Raw genomic sequence first — 21,662 nt, 5'->3', positions numbered from 1 at the left:
TATGTGGAAAAGGACTCCGAAAAAGCCCAACTATTAAATGAATACTTCAGCTCAGTCTTCACCCGTGAAGCGCCGGGGCTTGGCCCTCAACTACAGACAAGGGCTGACTCAGTTGACCCGTTTAGTAACTTCGAATTTATGCCCAGCAGTGTCTACGATGAGCTGTCAAAACTCAAGATTAACAAGGCAATGGGGCCTGACAACCTACACCCCAGGGTGCTTAGGGAGTTGAGTGATGTCTTGGCAGAGCCACTGTTGGCGCTCTTCAACCTCTCCCTTAGTACAGGAAGCGTCCCGTTGGACTGGAGGACGGCTAACGTCATTCCACTCCACAAGAAAGGCTCAAAGATGGAGACAGCAAACTACAGACCAGTGAGTCTAACATCAATAGTGAGCAAACTTATGGAAACTCTGATCAAACGCCAATTGGATAAGATCCTGGATGAGGAAAATCTACGGGACCCCCGTCAACATGGATTTACTAAGGGGAGATCATGTCAATTCAACCTGATCAGCTTCTTTGACTGGGTGACGGGGAAGCTGGATGTTGGGGAGTCCCTGGACATCGTGTACCTGGACTTTAGCAAAGCATTCGATAGCGTACCACACCGCAGGTTGCTGAGCAAGATGAGTTCTATAGGATTAGGTGACACATTGACGAAATGGGTTAGGAACTGGCTTGGTGGTAGGCTTCAAAGGGTAGTGGTGAACGGCACCCCCTCAGAAATGACGGAGGTGATCAGTGGAGTGCCACAGGGCTCGGTCTTGGGACCGACCCTATTCAACATCTTTATAAGAGACTTGGCAGAAGGGCTTCGAGGTAAAATAGCATTATTCGCCGATGACGCCAAACTAAGTAATGTAGTGGGCAAATGCACAACGGACGAAGATTCAATGCCCGACAACATGATGCACGACCTACTCCTACTGGAGCGCTGGTCTAGGACATGGCAACTCAACTTCAATGCCAAAAAATGCAAAGTCATGCACGTAGGCAACTATAATCCATACAAGACTTATACCCTTAATGGTGAGATCCTAACAAGAACGGTAGCAGAGCGGGACTTGGGGGTGATCGTCAGTGAGGACATGAAGGCTGCCAGTCAGGTAGAGCAGGCCTCATCCAAGGCAAGACAGATCCTAGGTTGCATACGCAGGGGTTTCGTCAGCTGTAAGACGGAAGTCATTATGCCATTGTATAGATCCATGGTGAGGCCCCACCTGGAATACTGTGTGCAATTCTGGAGGCCACATTATCGCAAAGATGTGCTGAGATTGGAGTCGGTTCAGAGAATGGCCACCCGGATGGTCTCGGGACTCAAAGATCTCCCGTACGAAGAACGGTTAGACAAACTGCAGCTATACTCGCTCGAGGAGCGCAGAGAGAGGGGGGACATGATCGAGACGTTCAAGTATCTCACGGGCCGCATTGAAGCGGAAGAAGATATCTTCTTTTTCAAGGGACCCACAGCAACAAGAGGGCATCCGTGGAAAATCAGAGGTGGGAAACTACGAGGTGACACCAGGAAATTCTTTTTCACTGAAAGGGTGGTTGATCGTTGGAATAGTGTTCCACTGCAGGTGATTGAGGCCAGCAGCGTGCCTGATTTTAAGGCCAAATGGGATCGAAACGTGGGCTCTATTCACTAGGCAAAGGTAGGGGAGGGTCATTAGGGTGGGCAGACTAGATGGGCCATGGCCCTTATCTGCCGTCTATTTCTATGTTTCTATGTTTGTCCTGAGCCTCCTCTTATTTATTTATTCAATTTTCTATACCGTTCTTCCAGGGGAGCTCAGAACGGTTTTACCTGGGGCAATGGGGGGGATTAAGTGACTTGCCCAGGGTCACAAGGACAAGCGTGGGTTTGAACCCACAACCTCAGGGGGCTGAGGCTGTAGCTTTAACCACTGCGCCACACTCTTCCCCCTAAGGGCCTCCCTGCTCCCGAGGGCTGCTCCACTGCAGGGCCCGCTCTCCTGGTGGGCTGTCCGGAAGAGGAGCCTCCAGCCTTAGTCTCAGCCATGAGAATGTGAAGTTAGTAGTTGCAGACTAGTATCAGAGATGCCACGTCTAGTTTTGACCTTTAAATTCCAGAACGATGTGGGATTTGTACTGCGTGATCCTCCTTATTGAAATTGGTGCTGCAAACCCCATAATGCACCAGGATGATGACTGAAACTGCCTTCAACTCTTAACTCCCCCTCACTGCTGTCCGATACCTAGACCCACTGTATCATTTCCTCTACCAGAATCTCCCCAACCCTGAAATGTCCTGTCTAAATTAGATTGTAAGCTCCTCTGAGCAGGGACTGTCTATTGCCTGTTAAAATGTACAGCGCTATAAAAATAATGGTAGCAGTAGGAAGAGAACCAATTAGCTACTTTCTGATGTGTCAAAAATTGGGCTGAATAGCATTCCTAATCTTGGCGTACTGATGTGTGTGTGTTGCACATGTGGATATGTCCCTCCCTCAATAACTCCCCTCAATAACTCAGAAATGACATTCAGTGGAATATGACTTATCGCTTTTAAGCAGTTGGGCCCTAATTAGTAAGGGTGGTGTGTGGCAATGAAAAGTGTGTGCGAGACTTCGGAAAGGTGTGAGAACTAGGGGAAGGCAGAGGGAGGAACAGAAGAATAGCCTTACTGGGTCAGACCAATGGTCCATCAAGCCCAGTAGCCCGTTCTCACGGTGGCCAATCCAGGTCACTAGTACCTGGCCAAAACCCAAAGAGTAGCAACATTCCAGCATCTCAAAAAAGAGCAAGATTCCGGAACCCCAATGAGAGCTGAGATTGTAATGTCATAATGCCTCATTCCACCAATGCCTAAGAGCCAACCTCATCAGTGATGTCACAATGGCTTGATTGTCCTATACTTGGCACATGTAAGAACATAAGAATAGCTTTACTGGGTCAGACCAATGCTCCTTCAAGCCCAGTAGCCTGTTCTCACGGTGGCCAATCCAGGTCACTAGTACCTGGCCAAAACCCAAAGAGTAGCAACATTCCATACAGAATCTCAAAGAATAGCAAGATTCCAGAATCCCAGAGAGTAACAAGATTCTAGAATCCCCAGAGTAGCAACATTCCATGCTACCGATCCAGGGCAAACAGTGGCTTCCCCCGTGTCTTTCTCAATAACAGACTATGGACTTTTCCTCCAGGAACTTGTCCAAACCTTTCTTAAAACCAGCTACGCTATCCGTTTTAGGTCATCAGGGGTCTGTGATTATAGGCACTTATGTGATGCAAAAGGTGGTTTACAAACAATGAATCCAGACCAGGTTTCCCATGGAGAGGCAAGAGAACAGAAGCTTGGGAGAATGAATTAGTTCAGTGGATCCCAAACCTGCCCTGGGGACTCCCCGGCCGTTTAGGTTTTCAGGATATCCACAATGAATATTCATGAGAGAGATGATCTGGAATATAACTTTGTTCTTCTCACCCCGTCTTTAGCTGGAGTCTGATGGTCTTCTCGTGTGGATCCTGGCTGGGGCTCTAGGTTTAAGCCTGGTGATGTCCTTTGTGGCGGTGCCACTGCAGTGTTTTCACCTGACACAGGTCTACGGCATCTGCCTCATCCTCTACTACCTCGCTTTCCTTGTGGTGGCTCTGCTGACAGAATTCAAGGTTATCCAGTTGAGCACAACCTGATGCTATGTTGCACAACACCGTTCTCCGTGATGAACTCTGAAAACAGCACCTGCTATGAAGCCTGGATTTGTGCGCTGGCTCTAAACCAAGGGTGTCCAACCTGCGGCCCAGTGAAGTATTTTCCATGGCCCCGGTCGAAGGTGATGCAGTATTTTCCTCTGCTGCCCCCGGGTGTTTACCGTCTTGCTGGCTCCCTCCTCTGTCTCGCTGCAGCGTTTGCATGTTTGTGCAGCCCCAGAAACATTTTTTTTTTTGACCAATGCGGCCCAGGGAAGCCAAAAGGTTGGACACCCCTGCTCTAAACCCTTCTTGCTGCCCTGATGCAGGCAGGTAGGGGCTTGTTTAGCTGGATTTTAAATGGCGACGCCGAGGTCTATTCTTATAGACGTATTATAAAGCCATTAATTCACAAGCTAGGCTCAGAGAGCCATTTCTAGAGATGTACAAGCGTAACGCTTGAAGGTGTGAAAATTCACAGCTGAGTGAAACAGGTATTTAAATGGATCATTTTAACTTTTTTTATTTTTTTTTTTTAGCATAAAAATTGTTACTGCATTGGTAAGGGAGAGAGGGGGACATCAGCCAGGGAAAAAGTTAAGCTCTTTGCTTAAGGGTCATGTCTGTTAGCCAGAACCCATGATTGGAAGGTTCCGTCATGCCATTAACCAGAGTAGGTACATGGGAGAGAGAAATAAAGGAGTCTATTGTCAAGACCTCTGGTTCCTAACGAGCTGGAAGCATTAAGGAGCAGAAGAAATAACAGCATTCAAATGATTAACATAACACTTTTTCTAGTCTACAACCACCTTACAGTTCTATGCAGTTCACATAAGAGAAATCTGTACACTTACAGCGAAGTACATATTTAAATAATACAGGTTAACAATCGATATCATTCTCCAAAACCTGTCCAAACAAATAGGTTTTCAAAAGTTTCCTATAAGGTTGATGAAACTGGGAAACCCATGCTTTCCTTCCCACATAGCAGCCTGACAAAGATAACATGTTTTCCATGTATTTCATTTTCAGAGGGCCCCTTATTGCAGGGGATACAAAAAAAAAGTGGGATTTTGGGACAAACGTGTTAAAACATTAAAAGAAAATGGTTCAATCAGATAGCTAAGTAATAAACCATAAAGTGCGTTGTAACAAAAGCTACCAAATTAAAAAAATGTTCAGCTTTCATAGGTAGCCAGTGCAATTTTAATTTTTTTTTTTTTTTTGTCATTTTAATATTTTTACTTAAGCCATATGCTGTTACAAAAGTTTAGTGTGTGCTTTGTGAAATTTGGAAAAATAGATGACTGGTCATTTTGGTATTATGTTCTGCAACTTTAAAAGCCGTTGAAGGATCTTTATAATGGGGCACTTGGTAAATTTTTGTTTTTATTTTACTATTTGCTGTTCCATTTGGAATCACTAGGAAGGTGTAAGATGTATGCGTATAACATATTTTGGAAGAGCCAGAAACTACCCTGGCAGTAGAAAATGATTCACACCTCACCTGTGGGCCATGAGTTTTATTTTTGAAATTGGATGTGGAAAGGACAATGGGCTAGATTCACTAACCTGGAGAGCCATGTCCGATCGTTGGAGAGTGATCCTTGAGCATGTGCAGACCATCTTCCTTGACTGTAGATGGTCTGCGCATTGCACTGGCCCTTCATGCCCGGCAGAGCTTTTTTACTTAGCTGGTTTTTTTTTTTTTTACTTTGCGAGCCCATGGTTTTAACCTGCTTTAAACCCGCGGGTTAAGACCGCAGGCTCGCACTCTGGAGAAGGGCGGGCGAGTCGGGGCAGAAAGGCAGGAGAAATCGGCAGAGAGCAGGAAAGGTCGTGAGCGACTGGTCCCCACCAGTCGCTTCTTTTTGGATCGACCAGCCCAGTCTGTGTTGCTGAAAAAGTTTAGTGAATCGATCGCGTCCTTTCTGCTTTGCATGCTGCTTACCCTCATTTGCAGGCGCAGATTGGAATCGGGTTGGGGGTCGCAAACCGATCGGTTTGCTTAGTGAATCTAACCCAATGTGCAGTTGAGGGTTTGGTAGGTCTAGGAAAATATCTTTGTCAACAGTGGTAGAACACATTCTGATCTATTGAAGGGCAACATTGCTCAAAGTATGAACATAAGAAATAGCCTTATTGGGTCAGACCAATGGTCCATCAAGCCCAGTAGCCCGTTCTCGAAGTGACCAATCCAAGTCCCTAGTACCTGGCCAAAATCCAAGGTGTAGCAATATTCTATGCTACCAATCCAGGGCAAGCAGTGGCTCCCCCCAATGTCTTTCTCAATAACAGACTATGGACTTTTCCTCCAGGAACTTGGCCTAACCTTTTTTAAAAGTACTTTAGTAAAAGTAAATGTATGCTTTAACACTAAAGTAAAAGTATAGAAAGTACACAGCATGTTTTAATAAAAGGTAAAAAAAAAAGGGTAATTGCCTGTTATACTTTAAAAGTACAGAATGACAAATGTTAATCTTGATTGCTCTAAAATTCAATCAATTTGTTCACTTTTAGAAAAATAAATACATTCTGAAAATAATTATCACTTGTGTTGACTGAAATGGCATGTCCAATCTGAGAAAAACTTACTTTGACCGAGTCCAGGCTACAGAACTAGTGATGGCTTCTGTGTGGGTCTGCCGTCATTAAGGGAATGTATGTGGAATGATGGTTAGGCTTTCCTGTCTATAAATGGAGTTCTTTGAGGTTTTGTTTTGTTTTTTTTAAAGATGTAAACCATTTTGTTCTGAATTATGTAAAGTGGTACAATTGTTTTTTTAATAAACATAACATTCATCTTCCTTTATAGCAAATAATATTTATTATTCACTCTGCAGAACCTGGGCACACAGCCTGGTATTTTTTTTTAATGGGGCAGATATTGTTGGTAACAGATGCACAATATCTGTGCAAATTTAAAAAAGCTCCAACTACTTTGGGGTTTGCCCAAACTGGCTTTGCCTGTCTCAGTTGCTCTCACAGCAACTGATCAGAGGGGGATTACCACCAACCTCCATACAAACAATTTGCAAAAGATAACAAAACCCACAATTAAATGGTGAGAAGTTGACAAGCTCCTGAAAATCTTATAAAGCCCTTGACCTGTTAAATTTTTGGCGTTAGAGCCACTCTTCTGTGCAGTAGGAAGGAATAGTTTGGATCTCGTTAACATCCATTTAAATACAATTTGCATACATTCACACCAGCAGTAGTTTTGAGCATCAGCCCTTGTTCCTCTCAACTTTATCGTAAAAGTGTCTCTGGCTGGTTACTGGGGGATGTGAAGACGGGTAAGTTTGCACCATCACCTCCAGGGTTAGCAGATAGCTAGGAAAGCCTGACAGTTTGGGTTTTGAAAGGTCCTGAGCTCAGGGCCGCCAAGCATACACCGATGTAAAATATGTTGCATCCACATGTGCTTGGAGGTCCTCCAGATGTGTCCCCAAACTCAAGGAAGAGACGTTTGTATGGGGGCAGGGCCACATTTCTTTTTACAGATGAAATCTGGTAACCCTAATCACCACTTAACCCTCCATTAGCCCAGGTATAGAACTTAGAAAGCACCTGCATAGTTTGTCAAATGCTCCTTTACCATTCATGCAAAGGCTTCTAACAGTTGTCAAATCAAGAGAAGAGATGGCATTTATAAAATGTTACAGGCACAAGGAAGGAGGCAATAGCTGTTATTACAAAAAAGCATTTTATTACATTGCTAGAAATTCCCATAATCCTTTATACAGTGTGGCTAGTTAGAACAGGTTGCTGCCATATCAAACCATAGGCCAGGCTATCATGTCACCCTGAGGTACAGACCGTCTACTTTGAACATAAACAGATAGCTTATATGCTTAAGTACATAGTTGCTACTTTTAGTGCAGAGCACACAGCCCATGTTATACAGTGGAGAGAAAATACAGCTATACTTTCAATTAGAAAGCACTGCTGGAATTGATCGTCCTCTGTTCTCCCAGCCAGAACAGGGTGCATAAAAAAAGCACTAGGAGAAAGAAGTGGCAAACCAAAGGAAGCCCTATAGCCACTAGCTGGAAGGTAGAGAACGACACGGTGACAGAATTCATCACCATTCCCATCCCATCTCCTTCTTTAGTGTCTATCTCAACCTCGATCCTACACCAGTGTTCTTCAATGTAAGGCTTGAAGGTCAGTGGCTGTGCCCATTCCTACTCCAATTCTTCCCTCCTTAAAGAATGGCACGGGGATAGTTTCCCACAGGGACAGGAACTGAGAGGGCTTGAAAATTTCCTGGTGGCCGCAGCGTTTTGGATGTTCTTTGTCAGTACAGTAGCAATGCCTTATGTGCATGTTTCATTTGTGCAAGTACAGAACCAGCCAAATGAAAAGAGACAAGAAGCAGGTTACTGGAGCTGCATGGACCCAGAGTTTTCCCAATCACCACCTGCCACAGCCAGCTGCTGTTCCCAACCTCCTTTTGCAGCTGTGGAAGCCCAAGACAAACATTGCCTGGTAGGAGGACAGTACAGTAGGTCTTTGGGTTAGAAAAGCAAGGCCGGACAAGAGAGGGGAGAAGGTGGGGATTAGAGAATGACACGGTGATAAAATTCATCACCGTTCCCATCCCTGCAGATAACCGTGGGAAACCATCTTCATGTCATTCTTTAAGGAGAGAGGGAAGAATCGGAGTATGAATGGCCACAACCACTGACCTGCAAGCTTTGCTTTGAAGAATGCTGGTGTAGAAGGACAGAGGATGAAATAGACACTAGAAAATGACATGAGTTTATTTCCCGCGGTTATCCGCGGGGACGGAAACGGTGATGAATTTTGTCACCGTGTCATTCTCTAGTGGGGATCACTGCATGCTCAGCATATTGAGGAGGGATGGGAGATGCAGGCACCAGGAAAAAATGCATTTATAAATGGGGTAGGGGGAGAGACAGTTCATCCCTAGTAAGAGTTGGAAGTTAACTACACGTTTCCCTCCATATTCAACCCTGTCACAAAAATACAACCCCAAAATTTTTAAATTTGCAAATAACCTTTTCCTTTCATATGCATGGGGTTTGGGGGGGACTGCCCTCCCAAATACTGTAAATTTGCAAATAACCATTCCCTCCATATTCACAAGCATAGATTGATATAAGATAAAGACGCTTTTGCATTGAATTGTATACTTTAGCAGTATAATTAAAGTATTATAGAACTGACTGTGTACAAGTACAGTCATGTGAAAAAAATTAGGACACCCCATGAAATATTCAGTTCTTAAGAAATATTCACATATTGATGTCAAAAATTTTTTTTAAATTTATCTCTGGAAAAGAAAGTGATGTAATTGCAAGTAAACAACAAAAATTTTCCTTGAAACAAAACATATCCACAAAAATGTGTATTCTAACTGAGGAATAAATTAGGACACCCTACTATATACTGTAGTCCCATTAAATCATGGAAAATCCACCAATATAGAAAATATCAGGGCACAGAAAGAACTAAAACCCACTTCTTTGCTTCTGTAAAACACAATACAGTATACCCCCAAAGTTTGCGGGGGTTGTGTTCTTAGAACACCCGCAAACTGAAAAACCACGATTATTGGATGCAGAAGAGGAGTGGGGAGCTGAGGCGGACAGTGGCTCTTGTGGCTCCAACCCAGGATCGCAGGACAGGCAGAGTGGATCTGTGATGTTGCGGGGTCAGAGGATGCGCACGGCAGAATCCTGGGTCGCAGAAGAGGTAGACCAAGGATATTTTTCTAAATATGTAATTGCGGAGGGGAAAACCGTAAATGACTGGGGCGCGAAGTCTGAAACATGAATTCATGGGGATATACTGTACTGTAATTTTTAATAATGTTGAATGCAACACATATTGATCACTTATTAAGGTGGTGTCTTTATCCTCATTGTCCTGTACATGTTCCGCAGGAGGAGGGGATGAAGAGGTTAAGTGAGCACCAGATGCCTCCGCAGGCAATGGATCATTGGTATCTTCATTTTCATCATCCTGCATATGTTCCATATGTGGTGGAGGAGGAGGAAGAGACAAAGGGGGGGGGGAAATCCTCATGGTTGGCTGATGTGGAAGAGGAGGTAGAATCTCTTGTTATCATCTGGAAATGGCTCTGTGGTAATGACAGTGAACTCATTTACACATTCAGGCCAAAGATTCTTTCAGCACAAGTTCACTGCCCCTGGCTTGACAGCTTTCATCGCTCTTTCAGTTAACATTGATGGCATCAGCGATAGTGAAGTCCTTCCATATTTTCATGGTGTTCTCCACTTTGGGGGTCTTCTTCCATTACATGGACAATCCTCTCCATTGAATGTCCTTATTACCCCATGGTCAAGAGGCTAGATGACAGATGTGTTGGAGAACATACAGATGACCTCAATATCCTCAGTGTTGAACTCGTGTGGTTTTGTGTGTCCGGGGGCATTGTGCAATACCAGCAGCATCTTGAATTCCTTTTCCTTACTGGCAAGGTATTTTCTTACATCAGGCATAAAACACTGATAAAACCACTCAAGGAACAGCATTCTCATTGCCCAAGCCTTTTTGTTGTGCATCTAGTAAACAGGCAACAGGAACTTATCTTTTCCCTTCCAGGCTCAGGGGTTAGCAGCTTTATAAATCAGTATAGGCTGTATCATATGGCCTACTGTGTTTGCATAAAAGAGCATGGGCCCTTGCAGCCTTTAAGCATGGTACGCTTACTTTCCTCTTTGCTAATGAAAGTCCTCTATTGCATTCTCTTCCAAAATGGAATGGTTCCATCAGCATTTAATGCCTGCTAAGATGTTGTAGATTCCTTCTCTTCAATAATGTCTTTAAAGGTGGTAGCAAAACTCAGTCACACACATCTCTGGTGCTCGTCAAGGCCTTTACTCTTGGGAACCTAGGATGTCATCACTCGGGGGCAGAGTCAGCTCTGTCCTGGGCCACCCACACATGATATACCCAGGGGTGTGAATGCACTATAGTCCTCTGTGGTCGCAGTACCTCCCTCCTTCCATCGTTATTACCATCATCATCTTAGGGTCTTGCATATCTTCTCATCAGGACACCATGGAGAGCGCAAGGATAAGAACCATCATCCATACTGCCATACACTATTGCAACACAAAACACGAGCAGCTCACAAATGCTTCTAAGCCACAGGCGTTTGAATTTTGAACCGTGGCACAAATTCCAGCATGCTTTGCGATGTTCCCTGCTGTAAAACATCAATGACGCCATATAGTTGCACCCATGGATGGTATGGGTGGAAATCAAGGGTGGTGTGTCAATCGTAGGCGTGCCAGAGCTATTGGATGAAGGGAGGGGATATGCAACATCTGTTTCAACAAGGGTGCATAACACATGCTTTTTCTCCTCCCAAAACTAATATAATTCATTTAAATCTTATTTGTTTTTAATGTAAAATTTTAATCATGAATCACAGCCAGAAACATATAAGACATGGCTATAATACACACTCTCAAGCAGCATGCTTTTTGTCTACCCCCTCCTAAAAAAGGACTAGAATTTATGTGAATCATGCAATTTTTATTTTGTTTCATTAGCCCTGCCAGAGTCAAAACACACACCAGAGATGCGCTTTTCACAGTGCTAGAATAGTACCGGCACCGCCGGACCAATTACTGATTTTTGGTCGCCAAAAGCAGACGCTGCACTTGGAGAATCACTCGGCGCAGCGATATTGAAGAATCCACTGGAGTGCTCATTTAAATACTGATAAGCCCATTTGCATGGCAGAATCGGAGACTGCTAGGAAGGTTGGAAAAGACTGCGGTAAGCAGTTTTGATAATCCGCCACTAAAATACATGAACGCTGGAATTGGTTTAGCAACTGCGTTAGAGCAACCTTGAGAATCTGGCCCAAAGTACCATAAACTGCACCTAGGGAAATTCAGCAGCAGATGGTACTGCTCTCTACTCTCCTCCAGTAAGTTCCCTTTACCCCCCAAGTCCCATTCCTTTGTACAACCTGAGAGTTGTAGGTACAGGCATAGCCCGACTGCCTCATTTGAAGGGAAAGATTGGAGGGAATGTGAGGGAGAAAAAGAAAGTGTTGCAGACACTCACTCTACCCCAGTCAGACAGACATGGATGAGCTAGTGGGGGACAGGATGCCACATTCTCTCCTCAAGTGCTCTCAAACACTTTTGCCTGGTCCTAGACTTGATTCCTTTGCTCTCTCCAACCTAACCCAGACACCCCCTCTTTTCTCCCTCCCTTCCTTCCCCAGTACTCTCCTCTTTCACCCCTCAACATGTAGAGGCTTCAGGGCCTTTGATCCATCTGGGACTCTGTAATCTGCTTCCACATTGTATAATAATTTAACAAAAAATCCACATCACCTCAAGGCTGAAGGCAGATTATTAAACACAATACATCAAATCCTCTACCTGTGGAATTACACAGCATAAGGGCTGGTGCTAACTTCATTTGGAGAAGGCATTGCTGACCCCTTCCCCCAGGCTTTATCTACAATTGTAGCTCCCTTCCTGCTCACAGCATTTCAACAACTTGCTCTGTCCACCATCTCCTGTGCTCTATTCTCAACTGGCTGCAGATAGCACGTGTTTTGCCATTCTCGGATGCTCTGAGTAGCATGGATCCTGCTGCTTCCCAACAGAAAGCTGGCACCTTCCCCTGCCAAACTGTTATGTTAGTGACATTAGCTGATACTTCCGCAATAAAGTCTTGAAGAGAAGGGATGGACACTGTGCGAGTGCATTTTAACACAGGCTGCAATGGGAGTGGTCTTTTTCTCACCTCCCCCATCTCAATACACTTTTAGAAGAATAATTTCCCTTATTCAGAGAGAGTGGCTGAACTCTGCAATGTTGACCCTAATCCAGTTTTGGCTTCACCCACATTCAGATCCTGCTTTTGCCTCCCATTTCCTCTGAATTCAGATTCCATGCTGCTACTGGCTGTGGAACTTTCTAAATCATTTTGATTCAGTTAATAGCCAGACTCTAGTGGTTATACCACTTATAAATTATGAAGCCTCCCTCCCCTTCCTCATGACACAGAAGCATAAAAGCGAATGTCTTCCTGCAAATCTTTTATGTATATGACTATCATAGACACCTTTCTGATGTCAAACATGGTGAAATACAGGTACCTGTAAATCTAGAAACAGCTGATTGGTCAGAGTGTGTCTGCATATTGCACCACCACAAAGCATGTCAGCCATACTATTTCCTAGACATTCTGCAATTCTGTAACTCTCCATGTCAGCTTCTCAGAGATGATTGAGAAATATGCATATGCTGGAGGCCCACTCTATGCAATTTTTTCATGTATATTCACTGTGGATATCTTGAAAAATGGCTGTGGGAAGCCCTTTTTTACATAACAAGAATACAAACATATCAAAATTAATACTGTTCCAAACCAATACAGTCAAACTGTACAAATGATGAGAGATGGAAGTAGCAAAGAAAAGTGCTTTACGCCAGCAAATGCCAACCTGGCTATGTTCACTAGTTCATTCAGCTTTCTTGCTATGTGGTAGCTTGAGCTGGGCACTTGGGAATATTCCAAGGAAATCTATCTTAATCCAGCTGGATTAAGAACAGGCTCTTCATATACATTTAAGGTGGCCATTTGAGTGCATGACATCAAAAGGATGGCAAGAAATGCACATTTGAGCAGAAGTCTCGCAAGGAAATGGCATGAAGGTAGTGCAGTATCATCTCTTTTTGGTATATTTAAAGCAATTTATTATTTGCTTTCCAGTTGGAAAAATATATAAATCTATAGCCATTGTTCCCATTTATAAAATGTTAAAATACTAGAAGGATTATTGCCTAGAGGAGCAGCACATCATTCACACAGTCTAGTTAATAGTTTGGGAGCGAGGACGAAGGCCCAGGTGTTGACAGAGCTTCTTTGAAGGTAGGAGTTCCTCCGCCTGATGTTCCGCCTGCTTCTGGGAATGTTCTTCATACCATTCCTTAAAAAATAAAGCATGTCAATATTACATAACTGCAACGTCTAAGTGAAACCAACACTTCAGCCATCGTGATTTGGCTTTCTTCAGGATATGCTCTAGGGTCTGCAGTTTGTCTTTATATAGTGGATTCTCAAATCTGATTGGCTGGGGTTTCCCTTAAGGCGGCAGAAGATTTCAGCATGAAATCAGAGGTGTGAAGTTTCATTGGTTACAAATTTGATTTTGTGGGGAAAGGCCCTGGCAAATTTGTGACCAATGAACTTTCCTGCCAAAATTCAATTTTGTAACAAATTGACTATCTTGCCTAAATTTCCTGCTTCCATCTCAAACTCCAGCCAATCAGGTTTCTTAGAACCTGCAGACCCTACCACTTACCCTGAAGAAAGCCACAGCACGATAAGGAGAAATTAGGTTTTTACCTGCTAATTTACTTTCTTTTAGCTTCTCCAGACCAGTAGAAGTTAATCTTTACAAATGGGTATATATCCAATCATGACCAGCAGGTGGAGACTGAAAACAAAACTGTGGGACAGTATATAATATACTCCCTTCTCTATTTACATCAGTCTTCTTTCAGTCTCCAGCAGGTGTTGAGTGATCTGTACCCATCTCCCTTGGTAGGGCTGTTGGAATTTGTTTAGGGGGTTTCTAGTCCCTGTTTTTGGCCGGACAGAGCTTGGGCGGGCCCTGTTTGGGGGTCCGTCCGACCTCGGGGGTGTCAAACCCGGCGGGTCTCGAGCGGGGTCCCTCCCCCCACTTCCTCCACCTCCCCACATTTTTTTAGAGGAGCCTCAGCAGTAAGCCTTGCCCCCTAAATCAAGCAAGGCATATTGCTTCGAGAGCCTGTGGAGTCTGTTCTGTAAAAAAAAAAAAAAAAATCCTGAGGTAGTGCTGGTCTGGAGGGTTGTTTCCCTTTAAGAAAACTGTATTTTACTGTATTTTTTCATCTAACCGGCACTTTTTTATAGCTAGGTCACGTATGGAGCAATTGTGCCCTTCTCCGGGGGAGTGGGACACAATTAGGTCCAGCCGCGAGGCACTCGCGGCCGGCCTGAACTCGGCGGTTTGGGTCGGTGAGGTGGTGGAGCTCCGTCGGCAGCGGCTGCAGGCGCCCAGAGCTCCCCGCCGATGGTGCCTCGCGAGTCGGCTGGGAGCAGTGGGGAAGCCCGGTCTTCCCCAACCGCCCACGGAGGGATTCGCCGAAGGATTCCCTCTCAGCTGATTTTTTGACAGCTGATGCCGACTTGCCTGTTTTAGCGGCTGGGACTGTTCAGCCTTCTCAGCCGCTACAGGCCATGGAGGGAGCATTTTTGTTACCGACATGCATCACTTTACACTTATCCACGTTGAACCTCATCTGCCATGTCGATGCCCATTCCTCGAGCCTGATTATGTCACGCTGCAGATCTTCGCAATCCCCCTGCATCTTCACTACTCTGAATAACTTCGTATCATCCGCAAATTTAATCACCTCGCTCGTCGTACCTATGTCCAGATCGTTTATAAAGATCTTGAAGAGCACGGGTCCAAGCTCCGAGCCCAGCGCCACCCCACTGGTGGCGCTCTTCCAATCCGAGTATTGCCCATTTACCCACACTCTCTGGAGAAATTCTGAAAACTCGACTGGATTGCGGCCTTCGACACCCCTGCCATAGGGTCTTCCACTTACAGACACATATCCTTGCCTTCAGAATATGCTGTACTCTATATTCCTTTCTGGAAATAGCTAACGAAAGATAAGGTTCTTATCTTTGCTAATCTTTCTTGTAAATCCATACTTTATTCCAGGACCAGTGGGTTATTTCCATCTACCCGCCAGGACTTTGTAGGAAGCTTCAAACTTCAGAGACTTAAACCCCTCCCCCTCTTACCTCATCACTGTCCCTGTAAGCATCACTTAGTCTTAAAGCAACTGCACCTCAAATACTGTGTGCAGTTCTGGTCGCCATATCTCAAAAAAGATGTTGCGGAATTAGAAAAGGTACAGTGAAAGGCAACAAAAATGATAAAAGGGATGGAATGACTTTCCTATGAGGAAAGGCTAAAGCAGCGAGTACTCTTCAGCTTGGAGAAACAGCTGATGACTCTGACCAAGAAGAAACTTCCAGCTGCCACGTAAGCTGCGGAAATGGCCATACGGATCCATCTGGATATGGTAGCCATAGAAGCTGGCCTACCCTTGCAGGCAGGGCCCACCAAAACGAATGGATGGTCAGAGAGGCGAAACTTGTTGGTGACCTCCAGGTACCTCAACAAGAGCTTGCACACATCCAAGGACTGCCATACCTGATCCTGCTCCCTAGATCTGGAGGAAGCAAAAGCAGGAAGCTGGACTTCCGAATTAATATGGAAAGTAGAACCCACTATCGGAAGAAAAGACGGAACAATGTGCATCACACCAGAATCCTTAATACACAGAAAAGCATACTGGCAGGAGAGAGCCTCAAGCTCCAAAACCCTACGAGTTGAGGTAATAGTGACCAGGAAGACTGTCTTGATCGTAAGATCCATAAGGGATGCCTGCTCCAAAGGCTCATTCGGTAAATGAGCCAGAGAACAGAGAAACAGGTTAAGATTCCAAGTTGGACAGGGAAGGCGCAATGGAGGCCTAAGTCGCAGAGCACCCCGTAGAAAACGGGCCACATCTGGATAAGCTGCCAATGAGACCTTCAGAGAAGGAGGACCCAAACAAGAAAGACCAGCAATCTGCACCTGGAGAGAAGCTACCACTAGGCTCTTCTTCAGGCCATCCTACAGAAACTCCAGAACATGAGAATCCAATGGGACAGACGGGTCCACTTGTCTTAGTACACACCAGGCCTGAGAACATCTCCAAACCTTTGTATAGGCAGTCACTATGGGTTTCAAGTTTATTCGTAATTTGGTATAACAACACAGGTATCTGGCCGGTTTACAGTATTAAAAATTTAAAAGATCTTAAAAAAAAAAAAAAGAAATAAAAATAGGGAAGGTTGGGGCCAAGACAAGGACAAAATTTAAAAGGATCTACAGTCAGAGCTGCCCCCATAGAGAACCTCCGCAGCACAAGGGCAAGAACCGTGTACTCCAAACACTGAAATTACACAAAATATAACATGAGCAGAAAAGACAAGCTCCTACAACCTGGCTGTAGGAAGGAAAACTGATGCATACAGGGACAGTGATGAGGTAAGAAGGGGAGGAGTTTAAGTCTCTGAAGTTTGAGGCTTTCTACAAAATCCTGGCAGGTAGATGGAAATAACCCACTGGTCTCAGAATAAAGTGGGATTGTACAAGAACAGGTGATAAAATACTGACCTGCGCCTTGGCTTGCCCTCTCAGTTCCTACCTGAATTTCCTCTTGATACATTTTCATACTAAGATCGCTCTTGGTCCTTGATCTTCGACCCAGTAAAAGCACAGATGTTTGCTGCAAGATGAAGAGATACCAGCTATAAAAGTAATCAGAGTTTGAGCAGAGACCAACCTGATTTCTTCTATCTGATGGAATCTGAATGAGATGCTCTAGATCACCTCATAAGACCTAATAATAAGTTTTGATATTGGTATTTAATCTTCAATAGTTGCTGCAAAATTTCTGTGTCCCATTTATTAACAAGGAAATGCTCAAGGGTGTTAATTTTAGTTTCTAATTGTTCTAGTTCTATTTTTTTTTTATTTGAAATAGCAACAAATCTCATAATCTCACCTCTTAGAGTAGTTTTAAAAGCATCCCAGAGAATTGTTGGAGAGACCTGAGATATATTGTTAAATTTGAAATATTCAGTAATAGCTTTAACCATATCCTCCAAAAATTTGGGATCTTGTAATAATGTATTATTAAACCTCTATAGTGGTCTCTCTTTCCGTTTTAAATCTCCTAGAATGATTAGGGAAATACCTGCATGATCTGAGATTCTTATAGCTTCTATATTTGAATTTATCACAATAGTAACCATATCTTTAGAGACCAAGAAATAATCAATACGCAAAAAGGATTTATGTACAGGTGAGCAAAAAGTATATTCTTTCCCTTGAGGATTAGGTATTCTCCAAATAGCTACCAGATTTCTATTATTAATTAGATCTTGTATATATTTATGGGACTCAGAAATTCTGGTTTTTGGTTGTCTATCCAAAACTGGATCAATCTCCTACCATAATCATAATAAGAGATCCATTTGTAATTATATGAGTTTGTAAATTCTGGAAGAAAGTCTTATTTGGGTTAACAGGAACATAAACATTTATTAAAGATAATAGTTTCTTCAATCTTAACATCCAAGTGAAGCCATCTATGCTCCATGTCTCTTATCTGTTTTTTCTATAGTGATATTTAGCCTTTTTCTGATCAAATTTGCCAAACCACCTTTCTTTTTTTGAGCAGGCACATAATAACATTCTTTAACCCAACCACCTATCAGTTTTTCTGATTCTTTCCCATTCAAATGAGTTTATTGTAAAAGTAAGATATTAGCTTTAGTTCTGGCAAGATATTGTAAAAAATTTTTTCCTTGTTAACAAGATGATTCAATTCATTTACATTTAGTGAATAACAAATTATCTCATCCATAAGATTTGGACAGTAAAAAGTCTGCCATAAAACCATTCATATCACACTACCCATTCATTTCCTTTCCCAATGCTCTTTCGTATTTGCAGCAATGACCATCTGCTGACACACACGTGTGGACAGCTGCAAACTGCTGGCCTCAATCTGCTTGCATAGCCATATTTCATAGTGCACAGCTGGAACAATCCAAGGCTAACTCTCTCTCTCTGCCCCCCAGCCTAAGGGAGACTGGTTTTCACTGTCTCGTGCTGTGGAGGCACAGATTGCTGTTCCTTATTTGTTTTCATTTACTTTTTTTTTTTTTTAAAGTGTCACCTGTCCTGGACCACGTTTCTCATGACTCCCTCCCAGAAGTTAGTGAGAAGGACTGAGGGCACAGTTGTACTCTTTGGGACAGTTGTCCAGGAAAGAGAAGACCTGGCCCCTTGGCTCCGTGGAACAGCACTTCTGGTTCTAGCCCACCTATTCTTCTCACCTTTTTTTGGTTAAATAAGTAGAGCTCTAAGAATTCCCACAGGATCGCTGAGCCCTAGGTGATCAAGCCTCTGACCAGATCCAAGCTGCATAGGCCTATCTGTATACCATCTGCTGGAGATTGAGAAATACTGGCAGGTTGTCACTCGATCAATGGCTTTTCGTCTGCATTTGCTGGTAGGGGAAGGTATACTTAGGCATCTAGACTAATATGGAAGAAGGATGAGGAACAACACAGAACTAGATGCACTAAACGTGGTCGGTAAGGCTGTGTAGATAGTTGTGGGCTGATTCCGAAACACTGATCGATGCTCAACAAATTTGCATGCAAATGATTTGTGCAGAGGTTCACTGTAATTTCCATTCAATCACGTCCAATCGATCGCTATGAGCGACTCACACATGTGCAGAATAGTCCAAGGGATACAGTGACAATGTATGCATGCGCCAGATTTGCTATATCAGTCACAGGTGTGGATTATTGTAGTGCATCATATGAGTATGTCACTGGCACACGTCAAAGGCATCAGCCATATGAAGGGGGCGGAGAGGTAGAAGTAGACTATGCAAATGTGGGGCTTAAATGAGAGTGGTGCTGTATAAAATTCTGGCCCAGCCTGCACATATTTTAATCATGAGGAATGAAAATGTTAGCTTTTTCTCACTGGCCCCATCTTTTCGCTGCCCTCTCTTTGATATTTTACATTTTTAACAGGAGCAATACATGTACTCACACACATATATATGTCCTTGCTACTGTAAAAAGTCTAATTATCGTATAAATGTTATAATTACATTAATTTCAGGGCTGAACTATTGGTAGGACACGTAAGCGACTGGTCTTGATCAGTTGTTTTTTTCGGATCCGCTAAAGTGTTCGCCTTTTTTTTTTGTGCATCGTGAAGCGATGTTAGAGCATCAGCTAGTTTTCATGGCATTTCAATATTAATGACCTTATTTGCATGGCTGGATCGGAGAAGGAGAAATTAGGTTCTTACATGCTAATTTTCTTTGTTAGCCTGTAGACCGGTATAGTTTCTTTACGGATGGGTATTATAACTCACTGCTACCAGAAGGTGGAGACTGAGATCAAACTTGTATATCAGTACACTTCTCCCTTCAAATCCGCGGATTCGGTTATTCGCAATTTTTTTTTAAAAATAATAAAGCTGTTTAGGATCTTCTGGAAGCACTGGATGCAGGCAGGTTTACGTACACTAGATGTTTTATCAAATGGGAAAATGCTTGATTTTTCACGACTGCAACAATCTTTTGATATGCAAAGTCTCAAATTTATAAGTGGTTGCAGTTGAAGCAAGCCATTCAGAAGGGGGTTCCCTGATTGGCGAAATCTAAAAAATCATTATAGCTTGCAGGTCCTGTGCTTCCAGACGGATCTCCTAGGGCATTAGGCCGCTCAGTGGTATAAATTAATATCTGGTTATATGAATAAAAAAAATCCAAAACTAGTCTTAGAGACATTTGGAGCATTGAGATAAAGCAGTAGATTTCTGCTTCTCAATGGCCACTAATTTGGATTTGGAGGATGAGATGTACAGCATCAGCATCTATGAGACAACCATGGTTTTTTTTGTTACATAGAAGTTTCTGGACCCCTGTTCGTTTACAAAATTAGATAGTTCAAAATCTAGACATCTAGACATAGATCTATGTCATCTAGACATAGGGACACTGGATGATCTACTGTTTTATTGTCCTTTGATACTTAACTTTTGGAAGTCAATATGGGGACAGATTAATACCATACTGGAGTCATCGATTCCATTGACATTTGAGGTAATAATAATAACTTTATTTTTCTATACCGCCATAATCTTGCGACTTCTAGGCGGTTCACAGAGAAGATTAGCTGTACAATCAGCGAATTACATATACAGATAAAGAAGAGATTACAGCGAATTACAGTGTACAAATAAGGAAGAAATCACTGGGCAGTCAGTGATTACATAGTACAAATTGGCAAGAGGAAAGATATACATAGGCTACTATGTACTTTTTGTTTTTGTTTTTTTGACAACTTACTTTGAAATGGTTGTAAAGAAGCCAGCGAATAGCTGGATACAAATTGTGAGAACACTATAAGTACAGGGTGTCATAAATGAGGAAGAGTTGATTCAGTAAAAATAAGCGGTAGCTTTGAAAAGGGGGGAGGAAGTCTGGCTAGGAAATGAATTTATTGAATGGGGTGGTCATATGTGGGATGATATTACATCGATATAAATGTTGGCTTTTCCTTATTATGACTGGGATAGCCATGCAAATGGTTACTCATAATTGGAAAAATTGGGATTGCCTTAGTTTTACTTTTTGGTGGGCAAATTTATGCTTAAGTTGTAAGTATGAGAAGATGAATGCGGATATGCTGGGGCATTCTAAGATATTCAACTGGTTTAGCGACGATGTTAGACCAGTGTTCTTCAACCACCGGTCCATGGACCGGTGCCGGTCCACAGGGCCGGCATGTGCATCAGGCCCAAAACTGTGTTCTTCAACTGCCGGTCCGCAGTGCGATCGATACATTGTTAATAAGATTATATTGTGTGTATATATGAAAAATGAATGGAAAAAATAGTGTTACAATTAGGACTTTGGGGGCAGGGTCTGGGGTGGAGATTGGATAGAGATGGGCAGGGTCTGGCCCACGACTTAGCCCAGTGTTCTTCAACCGCCGGTCTGCGGACCGATGCCGGTCCACAAAATAATTCTTTTATTTCTGCCGGTCCATAGGTGTAAAAAGGTTGAAGAACACTGGGTTAGACGATCACTGACTTTAGTGCATCTAAGCCACAGTTGTTAACTGACAACTGTGGTGAATGGAAGAGAAAATGATTCTGAGGTCATCCTATCTTTAAGTCTATTCACACCTGTGTGAGTCATGAATCCATTGCTCTTTGCTCTCTTACCACTAAATTACATTGATATTAACTACTTCTTTTCCATACTCTGCCCTTTCCAATGCGTTCTCTTTACTCTATCCCGCTCCCTGAACATTATTTCATGCACCT

The 21,662-nt window shown here is 43.2% G+C and overlaps 2 protein-coding genes across 9 annotated transcripts in view; one reads left to right on the top strand and one right to left on the bottom strand.

The window, feature by feature from the left end:
* The window catches only part of SLC8B1 (solute carrier family 8 member B1), a 94,753-nt gene extending 88,291 nt beyond the window's left edge, over positions 1–6,462 (top strand). For 4 of the 5 annotated variants that reach the window (XM_033955014.1, XM_033955015.1, XM_033955012.1 and 1 more), the window contains one exon: positions 3,461–6,462. In XM_033955014.1, the coding sequence (XP_033810905.1) occupies positions 3,461–3,658 (198 nt within the window). In that variant the 3' untranslated portion in view covers positions 3,659–6,462. The remainder of the gene's footprint in view (positions 1–3,460) is intronic. The other variant, XM_033955017.1, reaches the window with a different exon arrangement.
* A 3,173-nt stretch (positions 6,463–9,635) lies between these two features.
* TPCN1 (two pore segment channel 1) overlaps positions 9,636–21,662 on the bottom strand; it is a 182,301-nt gene continuing 170,274 nt past the window's right edge. For 3 of the 4 annotated variants that reach the window (XM_033955855.1, XM_033955854.1, XM_033955853.1), the window contains 2 exons: positions 16,939–17,019; positions 9,636–13,610 (listed from right to left, as the gene is read on the bottom strand). In XM_033955855.1, the coding sequence (XP_033811746.1) occupies positions 13,494–13,610; positions 16,939–17,019 (198 nt within the window). In that variant the 3' untranslated portion in view covers positions 9,636–13,493. Of the gene's footprint in view, positions 13,611–16,938; positions 17,020–21,662 lie in introns of those variants that run through there. The other variant, XR_004540412.1, reaches the window with a different exon arrangement.

This window comes from Geotrypetes seraphini, chromosome 8 (genome assembly GCF_902459505.1).
Source record: "Geotrypetes seraphini chromosome 8, aGeoSer1.1, whole genome shotgun sequence".
In the NCBI taxonomy this organism is placed as follows: Eukaryota; Metazoa; Chordata; class Amphibia; order Gymnophiona; family Dermophiidae; genus Geotrypetes; species Geotrypetes seraphini.
Note: the sequence above shows the minus strand (reverse complement) of the source record. Positions and strands in the feature narration are given on the sequence as shown.